We start from the raw sequence: 26,053 nt of genomic DNA, 5'->3' as shown, positions 1-26,053 counted from the left end.
ATTGTTGTTGTTGTTGTTGTACGTGTCTCTCAGGTCCAAGGAGACCATCCACATGTCCCTCTCCAACAGGGCCAAAATAGTCAGTAACAACATCTGGAAACGCTTGTAAACAAGGTGTTTGTTTAGGCCTCTGAGGTCCAATATAGGGTGCTGACTGTTTTTCCAACAACAAAATAATGGGAATAGAAACCGGGGCTCGTCACATAGGTGACCCTCTTGATTGCATCCTTCAAGAGGAGAGCAGAGACCTCCTGATCCAACACTGAGGTCGATGGTGTAGTCACGACCCTGGACAATGGTGGTGTCTGGTGAAACTCGAGGGCGTAACCCATGAGTATGACTGTGAGGACCCACTGATCCACAGTCACCTTGTCCCAATTCACCACAAAGGGAGACAGGCGGGTCCAAAAGGCCCAACAGTCATTGCTTTTTCTGAAAGGCATTTGGGCGCTGCTTTTGAAAGGCAGGCTTACTGGGCTGGAACCTGGACTTTTATCGGGGTTTGGGACTTGTTAACCTGAAACAAACGCTCCGATGAGGATTGTTGCTGAGAAGAGGCTTCAGTCTGTTGGTAATAGGACCACCTTGACTGCCTCTGTGGCTTCAGAGCAGAGGAAGCATAGGACATAGATTTTGCCGTACTCCTCAGCTTCTGCACCTTCTGTAAGGTGTCACCAGTCTGTTCTGTGAAGAGGCTGGAACCTTTGAAGGGGAGATCCTCAATCCTGGCGTGGGCCTCTTAGGTCAGCCCAGAGGAACGCAGCCAGGCATGCCTCCTGAGAGCCACAGATGTGGCCATCATCTTTGCTGTGCACTCCACCAAGTGTCTGGCTGAGTAAAGTTCTTGCTTTGCCACCTGGACAGCCTCGTGCAGGAAGGCCTTCACCAGATCACACTTATCCTGTGAAAGGAGATCCAAAAGGGAGGCCACCTTTCCCCACAAAAAATTGTTATACCTGGCATTATAGGACTGGTAGTTGGCAACCTGCAAATACATAGCTGACGCTGAGTAGAATCTCCTCTCAAAGGAGTCCAACATCCTGCCCTCTTTATCACCCGGTGCAGAATGACTGCGATCTTTAGACCTATGCAGGGATGCTTCCACCACAATGGAATTAGGTGTAGGATTATTCTTCAAGGTCGTATCCTCCTGTATCTGCACCCTGTAGAAGTTCTCTAGACGCCTGTTAGCTTGCAAAAGAGTTGCTAGCTTCTTCCAGTGCCTACGCATGACTCCCAATAAGGCAGAGAGGCCGGTACCTCAGCGTCAACATCATTGAGACCGAATAAAGGGTCCAATTCCCCTTTCGTATCAAGGCTAACCCTGAGAGCCGAGGCCATGCAGGCCACATAGGCCGCGTATTGCTTCAGATCTTCCAATGGAGACATGGGTTTAGAGTCTGATTGATTGTCCAAAGGGGACGACCCCAGGGAGACTATGTCCAAGTCTGGAGAGCCAGGGTTCACTTTCACTTTTTGTCTCAGGAGGCGCCACCGGATCTGGGGCCAAGTCCAGAGGGACAGCTGAGAGCTCCGTATGGTTTCCCAATGGTACCGGTATTGACCCATCTGCCGCTGCAGATGGTACCGAAGCAGGTTGCGGCACTGAAGCCCAAACTGGAACTTCTGAAGGCGATCCATGCCCCCAGCAATCCCGAAGGTCTCGTCAAGGAGAGCAAGAGCGAGGCCTCCCTTCCAAATGCAAAGAGTACTTACGCCAATCATGAATAGTCCTGGCATCTCCATAAGCAGAACCCTCTCGGTACCGAGATTCATACCAGGGTTTCCCATAGTCAGAACGATAATCAGAGGAATACTGTCTATAAATGACAGCATCCCAGTGCCAATCTCCGTAGGCGGGTTCATCCTCTACATACGTGTGACCTTGTGCAGAGACATGGTATCGATCAGAGTACAAAGGTCCATGTCGATCCCAATCTCTCCTGTATCTGTACTCAGAGGAGCACTCTTCCGAGTCCCAATGTGTCCTCCGATCCTGGGGGGGGGGTTGCTCCACGCAGCACATGGGAGACTAATGACGTCTAGGCATCCACATCGCATTCGCAGTGGGTTTGTCTAGCAAATAGGGTTCATAGTCCAACATAGCATAGTCCCGTTCGTCAGCCGCTACAGAGAATTCCTGTCCCACAAAGGTACGGTCAGGCCTCTGACTGGGAAACATCGAGGCCACTGGAGAACTAGTAGGAAGGCAAGTGTCAGTAGAATTCTGTATCAGAGGAACCGGTACCATGGTCAGGTGACCTTCTGACACCTGGTCAACAACTGCCATGCGATGCCCTGAAGATGCCAATTTCTGCTTCTTAACTAGTGGAGCCTCCAAAGAAGAGACTGGCGGGGGCTTATTCTTTTTGAGGATAGGTGGGAGCTGTTGCCCTGCCAGCAGGTGCGGAACTAGCATCAGCTTCTTCTTCTTCAGCAGTACCTAAGGGACCAAAGGGAGGTCCAGTACCGAAGGTAAGGTTAGCTTAGGCAAGTCCTCCAGCAGCACAGAAGGGGCCGAAACCACAGACAGATCTGGGGCAGGCACTGATGATACCAGTACCGAGACCAGGAGTTCTGGTGCCAGAGGAATGGAGTCCAAGTGCTCTGATTGCATTGAAGAAGCCTTTTTAAACTATTGCTTCAACGACAAGGCCTCTGAAGAATGGAGGGCCAAGCCCCACAGGGCAGTGCGCAAGCGAGAAGCCCTATTCTTTCGAGCCTGCTTCATAAACCTCTGGCAATTAATACAGGTCTCGACGATGTGGGATTCCTCCAGGCAGAGAAGACACTCGGTATGAGTATCGGGGAAAGGGATCTTAGATCCACAGTGAACACATTTCTTAAAGTTCTCTGTGCCCAGCATAGAGAACTTTCAGCCAACTGGCCACAAAGCCCGTCCCAGCCGGAATTGGAGCCACAAAGTTTTTGGGGTTTGGGATTTTTTTTGGGGGGGGGGGAGACCGTAAAAAAACCAACAACCCACACTACTGCGCAAAGTAAAGAAAAACAACAACAGGCGTGAAAACAGGGGAAATGGGAGAAAAACAAGAGGATTCAAGAATAGTCCTACTCATTGGCGAGTCAAAGATTCCACAATGTCTCCTGAAGTGGACAACAAAGACTAAAGGGATGTGGAGTGGTGCAGCCGCATATAGCAGCTGGGGGCGGGAGTCCCGCCTAAATCAGGAGAATTGAGCTTGTTAGGTTCCAATGAGGTCTCTGCGCAGGCACATAGCCCATTGGTGTAAAAGACAGAGACCACGTCGAAGAAACCATGGTTCCATTTTACATCAAAACTGACCCAGATTCACAGATGGAAATATGTTTTTATACGTGAAATAGAAGACACATTTTTGTAAATTTAGTCTAACTCATAAGGCCACAAGATATATTTTATTTTCAACAAAGAGAAGTATATTCAAAGCTAATGATAATATTTGGGTTTCGAATTTGCTCCACATCCAAATGGGTGTTTGTATGAGCAGGGTCAGCCCAAGGCTTGGTGGTGCCCCAGGTGAAGGGGCCCACCCCACCTTCACCTTGTGCCCCCACCCCTTTAGTCAAGTGGGTGGGCACCTCCCTTCAGGCAGGTGGCCCCTGTAGTCTGCTTGCTCACTAGCTCTCCTCTCCACTTCTGCCTTCAGCCTGCCATGGTGCATTACGACATTGCCGTGCAATGTGGTAAAATGATTATAAACACACCATGGCAGGAGCACTGGTCAGAGACGACAAGGAGAGCATGCAGGCATATGGTCCCCATTGCCCAACTAGGTGCCAGCTTGATCTCCTCACCACCTCTCGTGGCACGTTCTTGTCATGGCATGACAACATTGCCATGTGCCACAGCAACATAATTATAGTGCACGACCGGAGACGCGATGCACAGAAGCAGCTGGCAGTGGCAGGAGTGGCAGGTGGAGGCAGCAAGGAGAGCAAGTGGGTGGCCAGGCGGGCGACAGGGATGAGTATGTACTCAGTCACCTGGTCATCGGGTCAACAGATGATTGAGGCCATCAAAACCCCTCCCCGCTTGGCGCACTAGGCGACCGCCTAATTTGCCTACAGACGACCAATCCTGCATATGAGAATTTCAAGTTTGATCAACTTCAGGAGACTAGGTTAAAAACAAAAGCAAGCATTGCACATGTGCAACATCAGTCTCTGAAAAGAAAGGTGTTGAGCAGAGCCACACAGTTTGCAAATGACTACATCTTAAGAGCAGGATGTCATTAAGAACTCTTAGACTCATCACTTACGTACTTACTCTCCCCCACTCCCTACCAACCAACAGAAATTGCTTACATTTTACTTATCTGAACATAACTACATTATTTTTTAAAATGTCTGCTAACATAATACACAAGTGAGCTGGCAGATGAACTCACCCAAGGAGACAAGAAGAGGAATAGAAGAAATGTAATGGCAGGAGGGAAGGAAAGTAACCCCTTGGCTAAACCAAGGGTGTGGGTGTGTGTGCGCGCGCACACACACACACGCATGCACACACACACACACACTTTAGGAAATTTACTGTTCTAATAGATATAAATAAGGTATTGAATTAAGGGATAGAACACATGGATATTAAAGCACACAGTGTCTCACTCTCATGCCCTCTGGTTGCATTCAGATGTAATGACAAACAACAACAGTGTAATGACAAACAACCACTCCCGTTTGCTTCCTTCTCTATGTGCGGGTGAGACAAGCTAAAATTTTTGGTAGCAGTTTGTAACACACTGCAGTTTCTCATTTCACCCTAATGCGGGAAACTGTTGTACGTACAAACTGAAGTTAGCTAACAAATCAGAATACCAAGTCAGGATCAGATACTACTATTGTGGGGGTGGGGGGAAGCACTCCCTTTTTATTTCTGGTGGGAAGTTGATAAATAATGCACACATGATTTAATCATTACCTGTTCCTGTAGTGGTCAATGTTGAAACTTTCTATTTTACACTTAACTTTAGTGTAGACATCTTGCACATCTACTGAGGCGCTAAGGTCTTCCAATTCACCGACAACACAAATCTCTGCAATATTCAATGAAATTTAGCCATAAGTTCACTTTCAACCCTTAAGAAATTATTCCCTGCATAAAACTGCTCTTATTTGGGAGATAATCAACCACAGCATTTTAAACAGAATCTTAAGTTCCTCTATCACAAAGAAGAAGCCATAGGATTCATAGTCTCTTAAATAACAATTATAATACCAGGAAACCTGCAAAGTATGGAGATCTGAATACAAAATTATTTATTATTTATTAGATTTCTATACCGCCCTTCCAAAAATGGCTCCGGGCAGTTTACACAGATAAATAACAAATAACTAAAATCCATATCCTCTAACTACTTTAAGCTAAACAATTTTAAGCTAAACACAGCAAAAATTATAGCCATAAATATTTCTAGCTGGAGCAGGAACCTCACATGCAAACTAGTACTGTGTGCACTGCTCTTGACACCATGTATAAATGGGCTGTACCTGCTGCCCAGACACAGCCCTGCTCAAATAGTCAGCAAATTAGGATTTTCATCTTGTTAGGGTCAATTATTTTATAGTCAACTGATGTGTCTAAATGTCTTTGTTACTACCATAATTCTAACTTGCCCTGAGCACTGTTGAGATTGAAATATTTATATAAAACCAACATCAAATCACTGTTCTGTTTCTCCAATTTCTGATGCTATACCTGTGCCTTTGCTTTCTGGATCTGGTGCAAACAACTTTATGGTGAGTTTTGGCAACATCCACTGCATCCATAAACTAACACGTCCACTTGATATGCCAATATTGCTTGTTGTTTGCTCTAAAGTAACAGAGTCTGAGAATGGAGAATCATCACCACCTTGTAGAGACTCACCCTGCAGAAAGTAAGCAAACAAAACAATAAGCTGAAAAGTACCAGTTGAAGGAATCTTTGGTAGCACTCAGGATATGATCCCAAAGCTATTTTTGCAGTTAGCCATCACTCTTAAGACCTTTGTAACCATGATTTTGATGTACAGCATTATAGGTAATTTCCCCATCCCCATGCTAACCTTGTTTTGCAATGCTGGCCAAGGGGTGGGACATTAGGGATGTGCATGAACTGGCATTCGGAGTGGTTCAGAGGTGGGGGGGTACCTTTAAGGAGCATGGTGGGTACCCATCCCCCTGGGTGGGTGCCCATCCCCCTGCTGCTTTCCCCTCGCCCGTGCTGTTTCCAAAAACGCTGGTGCGGAGCTGCTGAGTACCTCCTTGCAGCCCCAGTCAGTGTTGTACTGGAAGTGGCCAGTGCACGTGCATGACCAGTGCGCATGTGTGATGTGTGCATGCACACCGGCCACTTCCGGCATGGCGCTGACCAGGGCTGCAAGGAGGTACACAGCAGCCTCACGCCAGCGTTTTTGGAGACAGCATCGGTGGGAGGAAAGTGGTGGGGTGGGAGAGCACTCTCCCTTCTCCTTAAAGGTACCCCCCACACACATCCCAGGAGTGCACAAACCTGTTCGTGCACATCCCTATGGGACATTAGACTCTGTTATCCTTCTGCCCAATCCCAGGCATGGAAGGTCTAACTTGCTTGAGGGGAGGTGTTGGACACATACCCACACTCACACTAAGGCCTTATTACCTCAACTAGCACTACAATAGAGCAGTTCAATAGAGTCGTGGCTAAAGCCAGAAATGTGGTTTTCAGCTAAGCAACTACAGTCACACCGCATCTAAGCAACATTGGGGAGGAGTTCAGCAGTGACCTACATCCATCACTGTTTTGAAAATTAATATTACAGTGTTGGCAGATCCCATCTAGAAATGAATTACATATCAAGATCAGAAGCAGAATATGCACTAGTAGCTAACCTTAGATAGACAGACAGATAGACAGACATAGATTCAATCTTCAAGTGAAAATGGTTAACTAACATATGAAAAAACTCAACAAAAACTCAGAAGCCTTGTAACTAGGGGTGTGCATGAAGTTTTCTTACACATCCAAGAAGGTGACAAGCGGGAACTTTAAACAGAGGGAGATAGGTCTTACCTGCCCCCCATCACTCCTCTGCCACCCCAGCACGGTGCTGTCCATAACCAATAGCCCCGCTGTCTGTTCTTACAGGCTACACCATGTGGAGGCTTCCTGTCTGGGAACAGGAAGTTCTGTTCCCAGCATCCTGTGGGCATTGTCGTCACGTAAATGGCGTCAGTACATGTGCAGACGCCATTTATATAACAATGATGCCCACGGGACACTGGGAACAGGGAACTTCCTGTTCCTAAACAGGAAGCCCCTGCACAGCATAGCTTGTAAGAACGTACAGTGGGGCTGTTTGTTAGGGCCAGCACCATGTTGAGGTGGCATAGGAGTGACAGAGGTCAGGTAAGACCTGTCTCCCTCCATTTAAAATGTGTGCTCCCTCTCCTGCTGAAACAGTTTGGCTGGGGGAACTTGAATCTTTTCAGTGCCTCGAATTAGAGGCGCCAAAATGATTCGTGCACATCCCTACTTGTAAAATGATTTGTGCACATCCCTCCTGGAATATCTTGGTCAGAACAACCCTATTACCTAGTTTTGTTGTATAAATAGGCAGAGTTTACAGATTGCTTACTACTAGCCATAAATGTCATCATAAAACAGGCAACACAATAGTCCCATTCACATGTTATTTTCAGTACTCTTACAGATCTGTACACTGCATAAAAATACAGATCTATACACAAGTACAGTTATTCACATAAATAACTGTGTACGGAGAGCAGGTACAGTAATCAATTGCCATCTGCATTTTAGAAGGCCTGTAACCCGGTTCACTTTAAAATGATCACAGGTACAGTCATTTACCTCAAAACATATACCCAAAATGTGTACAGACATTTGAATGCAGGTCCAACATAATGTCTGAAAGGGCTAACATTTTTGGGATATGTCTACTCAAAAGATATATAATTTTACACCTATTTAAAGTTGTCTGTCAAAGAGGTACAATTGCCTTATCTCTTGTTATGAGAGAAATATTTTTACAATAATGTAATGCAATTATCTTTTAAATCAACATTCAAAAAATGTTATGATAGCCATATTGAATGTGGGGTGGTGTTTTCAGTTTTTGACAATGTTCTTAAAGGCTTTTACTTTGGAAAGATCTCTAAAATATTAATCACCACTGTAGGTTTTCAGTTGGGTTGTTAGACAGAAGAACATAGGTGAAATATGAGGGCAGGGAACAGATGGGAGGAAAAAGGAATTTAGCTTCATTTAATAACCTGCAGCACCCCACATTCATAGGTTCATAGCAATATAGGCCATGACCCAAATAGCTTCAACTGGAACAGAAATAGGCATTCTTTCATTCATGTGCAGAATTGCACAAGTGCTAGTGGGAGAAACTGAGCCACATATGTGAGGCAACACTTTTTTCCAGGAAGAGAACAAAAATCCACAGATAAAGCTTCAATTTCTTTATACAAGTTTCCACTGCAAGTCACCTAAAGGAGGAAAAAAACAGCAGAAATATACTATAAGTGGATCCAACACAGATTCCGTTCATAAAAATCTGCAGAATGGTTTTTACTATACGGCATTGCTCGCTCGCTCTCTTTTTAAACACTATCTGTAATTATTTTCTTCTACAGAACAGGAAGGGAATGTCAAATCTACCATAACTAGAGGATAAATAGAAAGAAAAAGAGTGAGATTTTTGTCAAGTGAATTACCATCCTCTTTACTTGGAAAGCCTACCTGGACCCCTTAAATTTGTAAATGTTTAGGAAAAACTCTATGAACTGTTACAGATTTCCCTTGTAGCCATGAGATCTAGAATTTTGCTCATCTTTTAAAATGAAGGTCAAGATTCCCAGAATTCCATGAGAGATCTTACATGATGTTTAAGAAACCATTGGGTACAATGGTTTGTAGAACTTGTGATATAACTTACTCATATTTATTTTTGAATGTATATCATTCCCCTAAAGCTGAAAATCAGGTCCTCAAGGGAGTGTACAGACAATGAATACCCCTATACTTCTACTAAACCGATTCTTTCCTTGGGTGGGTAGCTGCCTGATTTCACTTTCTTTTCAGCCAGTCTCTGTACATGTCCATATTTTCACATTATTGCAATTAAGTACTGTTTGAAAGATTTTGGTAAACCTTTGGAAGCTGAAATACATTTCACTTCTGACACCATTTGGAGAAGGGGGAGCACGGGGACACTTCAATGTGTAAGAATATATGATTTATCCTAATGTTCTCAGATGTAATTTTATCCTGATTCTTTTATATCTTCATAGCTCTTTTAATTCCACAGCTTTTATTATTTTCTTTGCTTAAGACATGTTGGTTACATTGCTTTCTGGGATTCATTCTCAACCTGAGAAGTGAGGTATACATGCTTAAAATAAAATAAAATAATGTTAGACAAAGGCAACAAGTTGGGAAGTTTTTTAAAAAGATGACTGTTGGATTTTGCATAACAGAAGTCTAGAAATGGAATCTAACGAGGGGTCATGGAAATGGGCAAGTATTACTTGTTTAAACATAAAAAATATGTTTAGTGTTGGCTCCAAATGAGGTTCAAGTCAATTTTGACGTTTTCTGGATTGGTTTGCTGTTCCCAATTTGTTAAAAGTTATAAAAGAATGCTTTCCACTGTGCTTTAAAAGAGTGGCATGCACAGACCATCTTTGCTTAATGTTTTCAGAGTCAAATCTGTCAACCTTAATTCACAGATCATTCTTGAATATAATCAAAATATGTGTCATTAATGTATTTGGCGTCACTGAGTTCCACATTATCAATGATATCTTGTGCAAAAATAAGATTTCATTTTTTTCTATTCAATTCCATATCTCTCTCTTCACATATATCTGAAATACTGTTTATGATTCTATATCAAATTTTAAGATATAGACATTAAAAAGTCAAAATAATGGTAGTGAGAATGGATCATCTCCTCCATTTCCAGACATAAAAAGAAGATAGAATTACAAGCTTAGGATGAATGCAGGACTTCTAGTGCTACATAACTACTGTGTGTGTGTGTGTGTATGTATGTATGCCAGGTTTGTCCATGCAACATGGTCTTTTGATTGCTCTATACAATTGAACTGAATTTCAGCATCTGAGTATGTTCAAGTTCATCACTAATCTCACTTCTGGATATTGTTTCTCAATATTTCATTTAACTCTGACAATGTGAATTTCTAACACTCAAGAATCACTAAATTCTTTTCATAAGATTCATACTTAAACTCATTTTCAATTTTATTTAATAGCAACTGAAGTTAAAAGTCCATAAGCTTTATTTATGTGTTTTTTAAAAAAAAAATTAACAGGATAAGTCACTTTAGAAAAATAAAATTAATTTGTTCAATAATATAGGTCACTTTGTTGCTGCCACCTTCTCACTATTATTTTTGGATGCATTCAAACAACCATTCCTAGGCAGTGAAGAGAGAGCTTTACCTGCACCACTTAGCAGTCTTTGGCTCAGTAAAATGTACAAATATTGGGAGGGATCCAACTTATTGCTAAACTCACAGAAGCTCCACCAGGAAATTGAAAGAGTGTTATGCTCATACAAGGAACTCTTCCGTGAGTGCAGCTCTCCTTCCATTCAGAGGAGATGTTTCTGCAAACCCACGTAAGTTAGCTTTCAATTTCATGTCTAAAGTATACAGAAAATGACATGTTCAATATGTTTTTCTTATTCGTTGCCAAATGTGAAGAAAAGAACACAATTAAAATAATATGGGTGTAAGAAACCCCCTCTTTAATTTATAATTAACTCCTAATTCAATATGGAAAAACTGGCACCATGATTTTAGGTACAAAATCCTACCACAAGTGCACAGATACTTCAGGGACAAGTGGGTAATTGCTCCTGGAAACATATATTTCATAAGAGGTTGGGTGTGTCAAGTAGTTCCTCACATGGTTCAAGGAATTTTGACAACATAGGCAAAACGGTCTGAGAGGAGGATTTGGATGGCAAGGTTTAAAACTCCCTGAACCATGCAGCTAGGCATTTCGCACAAATGGCTATATTCTTCGAGTCAACTGCACCATTAATATATCATGAATCCCAAAATAGTTCCCCAGTCATCAAATGTGAGCTGTCTGCATACTTTTGAATGCAGTGAGAAACAACTTAATGTTTCAAACTCTACTACTTTTTAAAAGGTAATTTAGATGGTTAGATACAAGTAAAGTAGTCCCAACCAAAACGTTAAGAACTATGACAAGACATTTTTGTGTGTTTCTCATGTTTTACTTTGTATTTCTAACATCAAGCATTTATAGTTGAATATGTTTATGCACTGATTTTCTACTTTGCATCCAAATTCATAGAAATAATGCCAGATTCTGAAAGACTGAACTATTTTCCCAGCCCATCTCCTGCCAAGCCCTAAAATATACAATTTAATTCTTTTGCCAATTATTGCAAATTGACCCAAAATGCTGAGCTTATTTTTCTTAGGAGGATTTATCTTTATTCATCAGGAAGAGCCAAACATATCAGGCCTTCATCTTTAGCCTATATTAAAGCTCAGGGATGATCAGACTTTGGGGCCAATTACTGTTCAGCCTTATCAAAATAACTTCTGAGTTTCTGTTCAATCACACAGTTTCCCCAGGGACTAAACACTTCCTCCACTGTTCATACTTAAGTAAACAGTAACAAGTGGCCTGTTGTTGTCTGCACTACCTTTGCTCTCACTGGGCCAAGGCAGGGGTGGTAAAAATGATTAACTGTTCCTAAGCCCTAGTACTTAAGCCTCTCACTCATGTTTCCATCTTGACCACCACCCAGTTTGCGATTCAGGAATCCTCACAGCTTTCCCCACACAACAGTGCAGCGCTCCCTATCAACCTGTCAGCATGAAAAGAATTACTCCCAGCTTAAAAGTATAAATCATCTACAGAGAGTATAAATAAATACTTCATATGCTATTTAATACAAACAATTGTTGGAGTGGGTCATACCACCCGCCCGCCCGCCCTGCCCTCCATTCGTTTATAGCAAACCTAGTACACTTGAAAGAACTGAGAAACCTTTCAAAATAATCATTCCGGCCCAGCAGAGCAGAAGTATGCTTTAACTGTGAAGTGTCTGGAGTAAAAAATTAATACATAGGCTACAAGTGTATTTTTATTTGACAATGTTCAAGGTTTTAAACATATATTATAAGGGACATATAAACAGAACAGGAACAAATTTCAAAGTGGTCCCGATATGACAATACTCTAAATACATCATGGAAATGTTCACCATAGCAAATTCTGGTAAAATTAACCAAATTAAAATATTATAAATCCTGAGGAAATCAATTATGCAGCTTAGTGAGTCCAACTACTACTGCTATTCTTCCTAATACTGAGTAAGAAAAAGCTAACAATCTTTGAAAAGTTATATTCAGATGTCTTGATTAACAGTATCATATTCAATGTTGCTCTGCATCCCACCCCAGAACAGCCCTTCCTGGTTCAGTCCCCAATTACACTCTCGTCCCAATTTTAGCCAAAATTTAAACTTCAGTTTCCAGCATCTCAGGCCTTCTTTTAGATGAGCCACTTTGTTAGGAGAGGAATAATAAACACTAGCTTAACCCGTGCAGAGCATCTGCACGCTAGTACTTGATTGCTCCCCTCACTCCCTGCCACAGCCTCTCTCACCTCAGAGATCTCTCCACCCTCATCTGAACCACACTCCTGCTCCTCCTCCTACATCCTGTTGCTTCCATCCCCCTCACCCCTCTTGGTCACGGCTGCAGCGTTGCTGGCGCCTACTGGCCAAGATGCAGCCCCCTATCCCCAGAGACCTCCCCACCCTCACCCGAGCCCCCTCCTGCTCCTCCCCACAGGAGCAGCAGCAGTTGACTGGGCCCTTCCTCGCTGTCGCCACTGCCATAGCCGCTTATTCCCCTCAGGCCACTGACAGGCCCGGGCCCATCCCTTGCTCTTCCTTTTTTCTCTCTTCCCCTCCCTTCTTCTTCTTCTCTCTCTCCTCCACTCACTCTTCCCCTTTCCCTCCCCCTCCCTTCTCTCTCTCTCCTCCTTCCTGAGTTAACAGGTCTCACTCATCTTGTTTACTCATCTAATTTACACAACGGCAGCCTCCTTCTCCTGAAGAGGCTCTTAACTCCCTCACGACCCCTCTTTTCACAGATCCCTGCCCACTATCCTTATATATATATAGATTCCTCTCCTCTACAATCAAGAGCATCTTCCGACCAGTAACAGTTGCATTCCAACTGACCTTACCCATTGCAGGCTCCTCCTCCCTTTCTGCATATGGAATCCCCACTGCCCAAACACCATGTAGCTTCTGCTCTAACAGGCTCTTCCTCCCTATCTGCATATGGAATCCCCACTGCTCAATCAGGTGCTTCTCCTCACGAACTCTTGTGAGAGCTGCCACGCACGGGATTAGCCATGGCTATGCCTTAGAGAATTAGGTAGGTAGGTTGGTAGGTAGGTAGGTAGGTAGATGAGGCAACCCAGTTCTTAATATGAGAGAGGTACAAACATTATCGACTATGGATTGTCAGATTACAGATAGAAGGTGCGAGGTGTTTTGACTCAGCCAGAAGATGTCTTTTCTATCAATCGCCTTGAGCTAGGATGATGAGTAGAACAAGCTTCCAGATTTATGGACCTGGAACTGAAAACTTAGACCAGGCATCACCAAACTGCGGCCCTCCAGATGTTGCTGAACTACAACTCCCAGCATCCCTAGACACAATTTTTTTGTGGCTGGGTATGCTGGAACTTGTAGTTCAGCAACATCTGGAGGGCTGCAGTTTGGGGATGCCTGACTTAGACCTTTCATACTCGCCACACAAAAGGTCTGAGCTGCCTTTTCCAGTTCCAGAGTCCAGAAACAACAACAACTTTTCAGACAGGTCAATAAGAACTTTCCCCTCTGATTCAGAGACAGAAAGCTGGAGAGTTGACAAGGGATTTCTTTGCTCTTCTAAATGATCTCATTGGATAAGACATTTCTAACAGTGACCCCAGAAGTGTTTTTAAGGTGTGGGGGACTCGGTAACAACATAATTTTATGCCTTCTTTTCAGGAGCATTCTTACACTTGTTTATTTAATGAGCAATTGATTTCAATAAAAATTATATAGCGTTTTGGAATTCAATTATGGGACACCATACAACAAAAAAACCAGGTTGCTTACCTGTAACAATCTTGTAGTGATCCAGTAACATTCATAAAAGTGGGTTCTGCGCCTGTGCAGAACACTTCAGGTAGAAATCATTAGCTCCTCGTGGCACCAATCAACCACCACTGTGCATGCTGCATGCCTGCTCATATCAGTGATTTTGTGCCTCACAGCTCAGTTTCTTGTTGGCCGCTCCCATGCAGCTGTTCGCTGTATCTTGTGTTGATAGACTATATGTTTGCAGTAGCTGTTGTGGGGATGGATGGGAGGGTTTTATGAATGTTACCGGATCACTACCAGATCAACTGTTACAGGTACAGTAAGCAACCTATTTATCTGTGTCGTGATCCGGTAACATCCATAAAAGTGGGTGACTCACGAGCTTCACCACTCCTGGAGGTAGGAGCATCCAGTTACGGCAAAACTCGCCTGAGTACACCCCTCCCAAAATTTGCTGCCGGCGTAGAGCTGAGGTCCACCGCATAGTGTTTCACAAACATCTATTCCAATTCCCACATTGCAGCCATGCATATATACATCAAATTTATCCCTGATAAATGCGCTGCTGAGGACGCATACACCCTCGTAGAGTGGGCCTTTACGGCTTTAGGAGGTTCCACCTTCTGCATCTTGTATGCCAGGTAGATCATCTCCACTAGCCAATGAGAGAGTCTTTGTCCAGAGACAGGACGTGCCCCATTCTTTTGCTTATAAGTGACCAATAGTCGTCTTGATTTCCTTATCACAAACTTTTGCCGCAAATAGAATAGAGGAGCCTGTCATACAGGCAGGCTGTGCATCGCCTGTTCCAGAGGTGTATCTGGATTTCGGAAAAAGGTGGGTAAGCACAATATCTTGGTCCATGTGGAAGTCTGAGACAACCTTAGGTCTGAACTCTGGATCTAACCACTTCACGACCTTGTCATTATGGATGTTAGAGCACGATTCGTCTATGCGTAAAATAGTGAGCTCACTACCCTTTTTACTGTTGTAATGACAATCAGAAATACTGCCTTTAACGTTACCATTTTAAGCTTTGCCATTGCCATCGGTTCAAATAGTTTTTCTATCAAGGCAGACAACACCAAGGAACGACTCCACCTATTCATTGGCCTGGGTACTGGCAGGCACAGAATTGTTACCCCTTTTAGAAACCTTTTACAATTAGGGTGGCTGAAGACAGTCCTCCCATTGTCACCCAACCATCACGGGGCGGGGGGGGGGAGAAATGGCAGCCAAATGCACCCTCAATGAGGTGTTTGCTAAGCCTCCGGACTTCAATGTTGTAAGATATTGCTATATGTCCCATATGGAAGCATCCCAGGCTCTATAGTACTTGGCTTTTGCGTGCATTTTGAATCGTTTCCATTTTGCATTATAGTTTTTTCTTGTAGACACTTTTTTATCATTCAACAGAATGTTGTTCAGTAATTTATCCTTTATGCTGTAAGCCTTAACATTTGAAGGTTTGGATGTAGCAGGCGGTCCTGTTCTTGTGTTAGAAGACCAATTATTAGTTTTAGTCATACATGTTCTCCCATTGATAGTTTGAGTACTTGCTGAAACCATGGTTGCCTTGGCCACCACGGGGTTATCAGTATGCAACGAGTTCTGTCCTGTAAAATCTTTGCCACCATCTGACTGAGTAGTGGATATGGGGGGAATAAATAGAATATAAACTGTGTGTCCACTGGTACTGGAATGCATCGCCCTTCGATTGCTCCCCCAGTCCTGCTCTTGAGCAATATTGACTGCATTTCGCATTCCATTCCGTTGCAAATAGATCTACTGTGGGCTTCCCCCAAGACTTGAATAGGCTCCTTAGACAAGCTTCATTCAACTCCCATTTGTGTTGTTGAAGGAGCACTTGGGAGTTGCTCAAGGCACCTGCAAGTGTATCGTTTATCCTTCTTAAGTGTATCACAACCAGATGAATCATCCATGGAATGCATCAGTTCCATATCTGTTGGCTTAAATTGCAGAGGGAATGGAATACCGTTCCCCCTTGTTTGTTCACATACGATATTGTGGTTGTATTGTCCATCTACAGTTGAACTGTCTTTCCGAGCAGATGTCTCTGACATGACTTTTTCACCTGGAAAGCTGCAAGCAGCTCCAAGAAGTTTATGTGCAGAGTCTTTTGCATTGCAGTCCAAAGCACTTGAGCCTCCCAGCCCATGAGAGACACATCTGTCATTACCAAAACCTCCACTGGAATTTTGAATGTAGTGCCGGCCAGAAGATTTTCCTCTTTCATCCACCATACTAGCGATCTCAGTACCACGTCTGATAGATGTAGAAGAAGCTTTTAGCTGTCCATGTTCGGCCGGAAAGCTGACAGATACCATTGTTCCTGTTTCCGCATTCCTAGTCTCACATAACAGATCTGTGGCGGTATATGAGGCTATCAGGCCCATCAACACCTGAACTGTGTGTGCCCACTGTACCAGATGCAACTGCAATGTCAGCGCCAATTCCCGTATTCTTTGAAATAGTTCCTCTGGCAGGTATTCTCTCTGCCGATCCATGTCCAGTACGACACCTATGTACAGTGCATAGGAACATAGGAAACTGCCATATACTGAGTCAGACCATTGGTCTATCTAGCTCAGTATTGTCTTCACAGACTGGCAGCGGCTTCTCCAAGGTTGCAGTCAGGAAACTCTCTCAGCCCTATCTTGGAGAAGCCAAGGAGAGAAAACTTGAAACCTTCTGCTCTTCCCAGAGCAGCTTCATCCCCTGAAGGGAATATCTTGCAGTCTGTTGGAGGGTATCAAGTGGGACTTATCCCAATTTCTCTGGATACCCAATGCCAATGTGAAAATACACATCCTTGTGGTCCAATGATGCAACCCATTCCTCCCCATGTAGACGAGGCAGGATAACTTGAAATGTAATCATTTGAAACCTTCTCACATCAACATACAGGGTTAGCCACCGCAGATCCATTATAGGGCATATGCCCCCAGCCTGTTTGGGGATTTGAACGTACCGGGAGTAGAATCCCCCGTTTCTGTTTGCCTCCTGTACTAGAGAGATTGCCTCTTTTCCTAGCAGTGTTTCCACCTCTTCCATTAATGTCATCATTGGTGGAGTATCTACCAAACTCCTACATAAGAACATAAGATCAGCCCAGCTGGATCGGACCCAAGGCCCATCTAGTCCAGGATCCTGTTTCACACAGTGGCCCACCACATACTCCGGCAATGTCTTGAACTGATGTTGTGCTGATGTTGGCTGAAGTTATGGATGGCATTGATGTTTGTTGCAAGTGGTAGAGATGTCACTGGTGACGGGGACATGATTGCTGTTGAAGAAGGGGTCATTGTCTCCCCCAAAGGTAATCATACATGTGGGCTTACAGAGCAATCAAAGATGTTGTTTTTGTTGCTCTGGAGCCTTATTGGTGTCCCCTGGTTGCTTTTTCCCCTTCTTCTTGTATGGTTTTTTATTATATCTCTGGAAGGGTCTGTGGAATTCTTTCAAGTCGTTCTGGCAGTATGTGTTTTGCCTACGGACATAAGGTTGGTATCTAGACGTAGTAAAGGTAGATGTTGTGCATGTAACAGTTTTTTCCACTTCGCCATAGTGGAATCAGTATTGTTGCAGAACAGATCCTTGCCATCAAATGGCAAGGCCTCAAGTTTGTCTTCCATATCCGGCTGCAAGTTGGTTGGACGCAGCTAAACATGTCTTCGTAGCAGAATTGCTGGTGTTAATGAGAAGGACTAAATGCTTAGCGTTACTTAACTGTTATCTTGTCGCTGATGTTGTTTTTGAAAAAACTTCAGTAAATTTCTTATGGAACTTTTCTGGTGTCACATTATCTTTCTTCTGATAGAGAGTCTCCCACAAAGAATGCGTGTACTTAGACAAACACGCCATATAGTTTGCGATCTTAATTGCTAGGCATGCAGTAGCATACGCTACTGCTAGGCATACGCTAATTGCTAGGCATGCAGTAGCATATGTCCCAGCACATCCAATTTTCTGTCTTCCTTGTCAGCTGGCATGGTATGACACTGTGACCCCTTCAACGAAGATGCACAGTCAATAACTAAGGAATTCGGATTAGGATGTTTAAGTAAGTAATCATTCTCTTCTTCCTGTATTCTATACAGGGTCTCAAGCCTCTTAGAAGTTGGTATGGATGTGTGCAACACCTGCCAAGCCATTGTATCTGCCTTGTTATGACAGGAAGTACTCTGGTTGAGCCACATTTTATTTCTTCATGAAATTGTAGACAGGATCATCCAGCTCACTAGCTTTTTGTTTCCAGTCGAGATCAAGCACATCCGCCATCTCAGCAATTTCGAGATTAGATTTCATTCCTCCAAGTACGCACATAGGAGAGCACTACTGCAGAGGGGTGGTTTCAGGAGGGTCTTATGGATGTTGACGGATCTCTTACAAATCATCAGTTACAGGTGAGTAACCTGTTTATCTGGATCGCGATCCATCGACATCCATAAGTATGTGTGTTTAGCAAGCTCCTCCAAGGAGGAGGGTGCAGTAGTGGTTATTGCAACACCCTTTTAAGAACACTTCTCCCAAAGTTAGCCGCAGCAGCAGAGCGCACATCTATCGCATAATGTTTGACAAAAGGTATCTCTGTGGACCATGTAGCCAATTTACAGATGTCCATGAAAGATACCCCTAAGAGGTGTGTGGCCGATGAAGCGTAAGCCCTTGTGGAATGGCCCTTGATTGCTTCTCGGGGCTTTTTGCCCTGTAAGTCATAGGTGAACCTGATAAGTTCGACCAGCTAGTTTGACAGCTTTTGTCTTGAAATGCAGGCACCTTTGGCTGTGCCCTTGTAGGATATGAAAAGATGGGTGGATGATCAGAAGTCCTTAGTATGTGTGCGATAAAACAGGAGTGCCCTGCGCACATCTAGGGAGTGCATGGAACGCTCCAAAGAGGTCGTGGGATTTTTGAATGTGGGCAGGACAATTTCCTGGTTCAGATGAAAGTTGGAGACGACCTTCGGTAAAAAGTTGGAGTCTAGGCGCATCAGGACTTTATCCGGAAAAAACCTTTTATACAGTGCAACCACCCTCAGAGCCGTAAGCTTACTTACACGTCTCACTGTTGTTATTGCAACCAAAAAGGCAGTCTTTAAGGAAACAAGTCTCAGGAAAGCAGTAGCCATAAGCTTGAATGGAGCTTGAGTAAGTGATGAAAGCACCAGGGAGATGCTCCAGGGTTCCACTGGGGCCCGAAAGGGTGAGTAGACATTTGAGAGCCCTTTCAGGAAGGCCTTACTTTCTGGATGTGAAAATGAGGTCCTGCCATCATATCCTGGATGTTTCAAGGAGAGGGTTGCTAAATGCACCTTCAAAGAGATGTTAGCCAAAGCTTGAGTCTTCTAAGGTAGTTAGATAAAGGAGGATGTCCTGAATAAACCCTCATCTTGGCAGGAAACTGTGGGCTTTAAGCATAGGTGTTGAACCGGAGTCATTTTCCTAAGTAGTTTCATCTGGTTGACGGCTTGCGTTGACTGAGTAGAATGCGGTCTAGAATCCGATTCACCAAGCGGTCAGATGGAGGGTTAGCACATTTGGGTGGAGGATGATCCCGTCATCTTGGGACAAGAAGTCCAGTACTTGAGGGAGATGATGGAAACGATTCTGTGACAGTTTGAGTACTTGAGGAAACCACGGTTGGCAGGGCCACCATGGTGTCACTAAAATGCCCGCTGTCAGTGAGGCCAGGAGACGTGCAACTACTCGGTTGATTACAGATTACGGAGGAAACATGTAGGGCCTCTCCTGAGAGCAGTCCAGCTGGAAAGCATCCTCCAGGGATAGGGGGTCATGTCCCGCCCTCGAGCAAAAGCGGGTGCACTTTGAGTGTGAGGATGTCACAAAGAGATCTATGGTTGGATGGACCAAGTGGTCGAAGAGGGGAGAGATGCATTCCTCTTTGAGTGCCCACTCGTGTTGACGTACTTGAAGAAATATTCTACTGAGATAGCCAGGACATTCTCCAGGCCCTTGATGTGGATCGCTACTGGAGAAACATGATGCCGGATAGACCAGTGCCATAGTTGAACACTTAGGGCACAAAAGCTGCGAGACACAGTCCCACCTTGGCAGCTGATGTAGGCCTGGGCCATTGTATTGTCCAGCTCTATTTGGACAACTTCGTCTTGAATTAGAGGTAGAAACGGCTGTAACGCTTGAAAAACAGCCAGCAATTCCAGGAAGTTGATGTGTAACTGGACCTGGTTTTGGGACCATTTTCCTTGAACTAGGTGACCCTTGCAGTGAGCTCTCCACCCCAGGAGAGACGCACTTGTCGTCAGCCAAATAGAAGGAGATGGAATTTCAAACGGGATGCCATCCAGAGGATTTCTCCAATCTGCCCACCAAGACAGATCTCAGAATCTGTGGTGGCAGATTCAGGTGCTTCCTTTGGCTGTCAGTGTTGGGATGGTAGACCGAAAGGAACCAAAGTTGCAGTTTCCGCATCTTTAGCCGAGCATAGGATATCACTGCGTTACAAGAGGTTATAAGACTGAGGAGGCATTGTACTTGTCAAGCTGGCTGCATAGGGTGTTGTTGGAAGAGGCAAACCAGATCTCTGATACACAAGTATCTGTCTTCTGGCAAGTATTCCCTTTGGGTGCTTGTGTCCAATACTGCCCCTATGTAGGTAATGGTTTGCACCAGTTCCAAATGGAACTTCTTCCAATTCACTTGGATTCCTAGGTCATGGAAAATACATACTGGATCTGCAAAAGTAACTCTTCTCTGCTTTTGGAGGTCAGAAGCCAGTCGTCCAAATAAGCGTAAATTGTAATGCCCTGGGTCCTCAGATGGGCAATCACGACTGCCATACATTTGGTAAACACCCGAGGGGAGGTGCACAGTCCAAAGGGCAAGACATTGTATTGGAACATTTGATGACCTCCTGTAAAGCGGAGGTATTGTCTGTGTTGCTCCCTGATGCTGATATGGAAGTAGGCATCCTTTAGATCCAGCTTCGCAAGCCACTATTCCCCCTGGAGAAGTGGAAGTATCTGTTGCAACACCATCATTTGAAACTTCCTTACTCTGATCAGCTTGCTCAGGTGACGGAGATCCATGATGGGGTGGATTCTCCCATCCCGCTTTGGAATTTGAAAGTAGTGGGAGTAGAATCCCTCCCGCCTACACGCCCGTGGCACTGGGGTGATTACACCCTTCTCCAACAGTTCCCTCACTTCGTTTTGCAAGGCCTTTGATGGTGGAGTGAACTTCATTCCTGAAAAATGAGGAGTTGTCCTGAACTCGATGGAGTATCCCGAAGATATGATCTTCAGGACCCAGCGGTCCTCTTAGACGTGGGTGTAGAGGTGTGGAGCACCTCCCAAGTGTAGTTGGCAGCTCTGGTAATTACTGGGAGCATGGGCAAGGCCACAGGTTGATTGGATTGAGTTTTGAGCATGAAGTTGTAGACCAGGTCATCAATAGTAGATAGTTGTGATTGCAGGTCCAGTCCAAGTGCCTCTGCCATGGCACGTATATGTTTATGATACAATTTCATCTCCTCGTTGGGAGACACGTAAGTAGTTAGTGGCACATCCACTGGAGGATCTACTACGCTATCTGCATCTTCTGGATCTGACTCAAAGTCAGAAGAGCCGTAGTGGTGTTGTTGTTGTTATTAATTCGATTTCTATACTGCCCTTCCAAAAATGGCTCAGGGTGGTTTAAAAAGAGAAATAACAAAAAAATAAGATCGCTCCCTGTCCCCAAAGGGATCACATTCTAAAAAGAAACATAAGACACACACCAGCAACAGTCACTGGAAGTACTGTGCTGGGGGTGGATAAGGCCAGTTACTCTCCCTCTGCTAAATAAAGAGAATCACCACGGTAAAAGGTGCCTATTTGCCCAGTTAGCAGGGTGTTCAGAGCCTGAAGCTGTTGGGGAAAAGGGAATAGCCACCTGAGTTTCCACTGTGGCATTATGAGAAGGAGATGGAGCACATGTCTGGGTACCAATGGACCAAATGGAAAGTGAAGCAGTCTGTGTGGGTTGTTGAGCCAGCATCAAAGGTTGAGTCTGTGATGCCTTTGAAACCAAGAGAACCACCTTGGGTAGTTGTGACAATGTTGAGACCGACAAAGATGTAGTGAGAAGAGTATATGGTCTCCAAGGCTTTGAAGCCTCATAGGAATACGAGGCACCTGGAGAGCAGGTGCCCATTGTGGATGCTGCTGTGGTCATGGTAGTAGGGGGCACATGTGTGAAGCCACAGGTGTGCCATGAGGAAGTGTCATGTAGGTGGCCAGCCGCCAAAGTAGAGTCCAAAGGTGGGGCTGGCGCAGGAGCAGTACTCACCTCGACGGCAGTGGGAAGGAAACCTTTAAACATGGAAGTCAAAGGAGTACTAGAGGTCGAGTCCAAAATGGAGAGCAAGGTCTGCGCTGTTGAATGGTCAAGAGCCACAGTAGCATTAGTATCCGCTTCATCCTTGTCAACATCGAAGCTTGGTAACAGTGTTCGGCAGTGAGGAGACGCCTGAGTTGACATGGAGATCACCGGTGTGTAGAGAGTTGATGCGGAAGGAACAGCATTCTGAGCACTCGGCATCAATGGCACTGATGATGAGACCAGTGTCAGGGTGGAGACAAGGAGCGATCCCTCGATGTCGAGACCATCGGCATCAACGGGCAGAAAAATTGCAGGTGTTGGATCACTGTTGATGCCGAGGTGTCGAGTGTCCTTAAAAAGTGGAATGCTTTGCCCTTAAAAAGTGGAATGCTTGGCAGATACCAAGAGAGTTCCTGCTCCAAATGCTGCTAGATCAGGACTGCACAACTTCAGTCCTTCAGCTGCTGTTGGGCTACAACTTCCATCATCCTTGCCTATTAGTCACTTTGGCTGGGGTGATGGGAATTGTATCCAACAGCAGCTCAAGGGCCAAAGTTGTGCAGCCCTGTACTAGAGAAATGGTTCCACTGCTTGATACAACTGTGCTATAACCATCTCATTTATTACTTCTTTGTAAAGTGCTTTGAGAACTTTCGTTGAAGAGCAATAGAGGAGTGTGGGGGTGGGGAGGATATGGCAAACAGTAGTATAAAGGGAGGTTCTTTATATTGCAAGATGACAAGCAATATGATTCGTGGCTTTGCCAGGATTATACATACCTACCACACCTGAATGCCATCCCATAAGACAAGTAATTTGTGAACTGCTGGCTGTCAATTACAATTTTATGTAAAATGTAGATAACCATGTGATATAATGAGAAAAAAAGAAAGAATACCTCTATGTACATCCTGTGTCCAAAGCAAGAGTCATGGCCTAGAGCAGGGGTTCACAAGCTGCGGTACTCCAGGTGTTGCTGAACTACAATTCCCACAATCCCCAGACACAATAAATGGTACATGGGGATGATGGGAGTTTTAGTTCAGCATCATGTAGAATACCACAGGTTGGGAACCCGACCTAGAGCAAAAAGGACTCTGATAGATTACAGAGTACCCTGCCATCCCAGGCCTAGCCTAGAGAATGCAATATTCCACTGCCTCAGTGTATCCCTAGGTTGGATGCACTGGAGATAGAAAGGAAATGAGGTGGCAGGAGGTGTTGAGAAAAGCTAGGAAAGGAGGGGAAGGGGCTTCCCTCCCTAACCCATCACTATTTAATCATCAAATGAGGAGGCCATTAGTTTTTAGTAGTATTAACAACATACTAGCCAACAACCACACAGAGCATCTGTGTGATCTTTGGGGCCGGCTACCTCTTCCCTCGCACCTGCCCCAGTCTCTGGCTGGGCCCAGGCTGCCAGGCCAAGTGCCACCATGGCAGGGCCCACTGCCGCCTTGCCTCAGTGGCTGGGCCCGCTGCTGCCGCTGCTGCTGCTTTGCCTCGCCTCCGCAGCCCACCGCCGCCTTGCATATGCGGCCGGGCCCGCTGCCGCCTTGCCTCCATGGGTGCCTGGCCGGCCAATTCTCCTGGGTGCGCCTCAGCCAATCAGGCACCTCCACCATTGTCATGGCTCAGACTTGTGACTCAGAAGAGTCAGAGCAGGAACAGGAGGATTCGCCTGCTAGTGAGGGCTCAGAGGCACAGCAACAGGACTTGGCAGGGAGCCCAGACTCTGGAGCTGAGGATTCGCAACACCTGCCAGACATGATTTCTGATGGGGAGGAGCCTGGGATTTCACCTGTCTTGAGAAGACAGCTCAAGAGGGAGGCTCAGTGGAAGTCACGCAGGCGCAGGAGATCACTAGAGAGGAAGCCGAAGTGCTGACTCAGGGAAGCCTGATTGGCTGCTAGTTCTCTTGAGCCATATATATTCGGTAGTCTCTCAATTGCTCAGGTGCTGTTTGCAACATTTGCTGGCTGCAGACAGTGTGCCATTGAATTCCCAAACTTTGTCCGAGTTCCAGTTTGCCTTGTTTATGCTTCCTGCTTTGTTCTGTTAATTCCTTGCTTCTGTTGTCCTTCGCTATTTTCATTCCTTTGCTCTGTGCTTTCTTTCACTTATTACTCAGTTATTGTTAGAGGGGGGTACCTAGAGCAGTTCAGGGGACTTAACTCATTTGCTGTTTTTCTTTGTGAGCCTTTTATTTTTCACTCGTGCAGTTCCGCTGCCGCTTTCTGTTAACTCACCGGGAAGTGCTGAAGGGGGTTGTAAATCCTGTTGGGTTAGCCAAGCTAACAGATTTACGACAGCCACCCAGCCAATCAGCTGGGTGCTGGGGCCCGCATTCCAAGGCACACCCAGGAGAATTAATATAATAGATATTATACCAGTATCTAAATATTCTGTTGCTTCTTCAAACATGTCCATCTTTTATTTCAAACACATTCAATTAAATATAGCACTTCATGCCTACGACCATGACTGCAACACTTGTTGAATCTTTATCCATGCTCATTTATTTGCCTTGTTTATCCTTTTGATTCATGTTTGGTCACTTACACAGGCTCTTCCTTGCAGGACATTATCATGTGCCAATATAATTTTTTTTAATTACCTCTGTCGTTGTTCCAATGTCAGCAGATGGACTACATGTACTGGTATCTGGCGGAGCTGTCCCAACACTGCTTTTAACAGGGGAGCTAGGAGGTGCAGGCCCTGAAACAGATTCTGTGTAGGCTGCAGACTGATACAAAATGCCTTTCTTCTGAATCTTATTCCAGACATTGTACATTGTATCTGTCAGTTCGTACAGCAACTGCACCTTAAATGAAAAAGATAATTGGGTTAGTAAACTATTGAACATCATCGTTCCCCCTTAAAAATTCAAGATTTCATAATGTAAAAATACTATCCCAACTTTACACTATTAAAATAATAGCTTGTAGTATTTTGATGCTGTTGGGAATGGTTTATTCATGCAAAAAATATCAAAGCACAGTAAGTAGATCTATAAAAATAAAAGTCATACATTTCATCTTGTAAAACTTTAGTTGCAGCTTTAACTAATAAAGACTTCTTTTTAGTTTCTGGATGCTTTCACAGGCTTTCACAGACTTGCAACAATCCCAAATTCTTAAAATGAAAGTGATCTAGTTTGTAAAATTCAGGAGAGTATTTTTTACTACACTAAAATGTCTTTTTCCATGCTGGTTATGAAACTATGCTCTGTATGTAGAAAGAATAATCAACATTCTACTGAACAGTCTCCTGGGATATGTCATTTCAATATTCAGAAAACATTCTGTTTAACTTGCACATTGTTTGACTCAGTTCTAAGGTATTTACATAAGGCTTCATAAATAAGCATTAATCATGGAATTTGTATGACAACGGATTGCCATATACTGTCTAAAACAAGCCCAGGGAAACTGCAAACACAATGCATAAGCAGACCCACAGCTGGATACCATACCCAGCTTGCCATTATGAAGAAAAGAAAATGATTTTTTTTTTTTAATAAAGAAG

The 26,053-nt window shown here is 44.4% G+C and overlaps 1 protein-coding gene across 12 annotated transcripts in view; it reads right to left on the bottom strand.

Annotated features, from left to right (window-relative positions):
- The window catches only part of VPS13B (vacuolar protein sorting 13 homolog B), a 714,157-nt gene that overhangs the window by 341,881 nt on the left and 346,223 nt on the right, over window positions 1-26,053 (bottom strand). For all 12 annotated transcript variants that reach the window (XR_008306070.1, XM_053245162.1, XM_053245160.1 and 9 more), the window contains 3 exons: window positions 25,143-25,349; window positions 5,699-5,870; window positions 4,922-5,036 (listed from right to left, as the gene is read on the bottom strand). Coding sequence is in view for 11 of the 12 variants with exons in the window: in XM_053245162.1 (XP_053101137.1) it covers window positions 4,922-5,036; window positions 5,699-5,870; window positions 25,143-25,349 (494 nt within the window). In the remaining variant the exon portion in view is untranslated. The remainder of the gene's footprint in view (window positions 1-4,921; window positions 5,037-5,698; window positions 5,871-25,142; window positions 25,350-26,053) is intronic.

The sequence above is a fragment of the Hemicordylus capensis genome, chromosome 4 (genome assembly GCF_027244095.1).
Source record: "Hemicordylus capensis ecotype Gifberg chromosome 4, rHemCap1.1.pri, whole genome shotgun sequence".
Taxonomy (NCBI): domain Eukaryota; kingdom Metazoa; phylum Chordata; class Lepidosauria; order Squamata; family Cordylidae; genus Hemicordylus; species Hemicordylus capensis.
The sequence above is the reverse complement of the archived record's forward strand: the minus strand, read 5'-3'. Positions and strand labels throughout refer to the sequence as shown.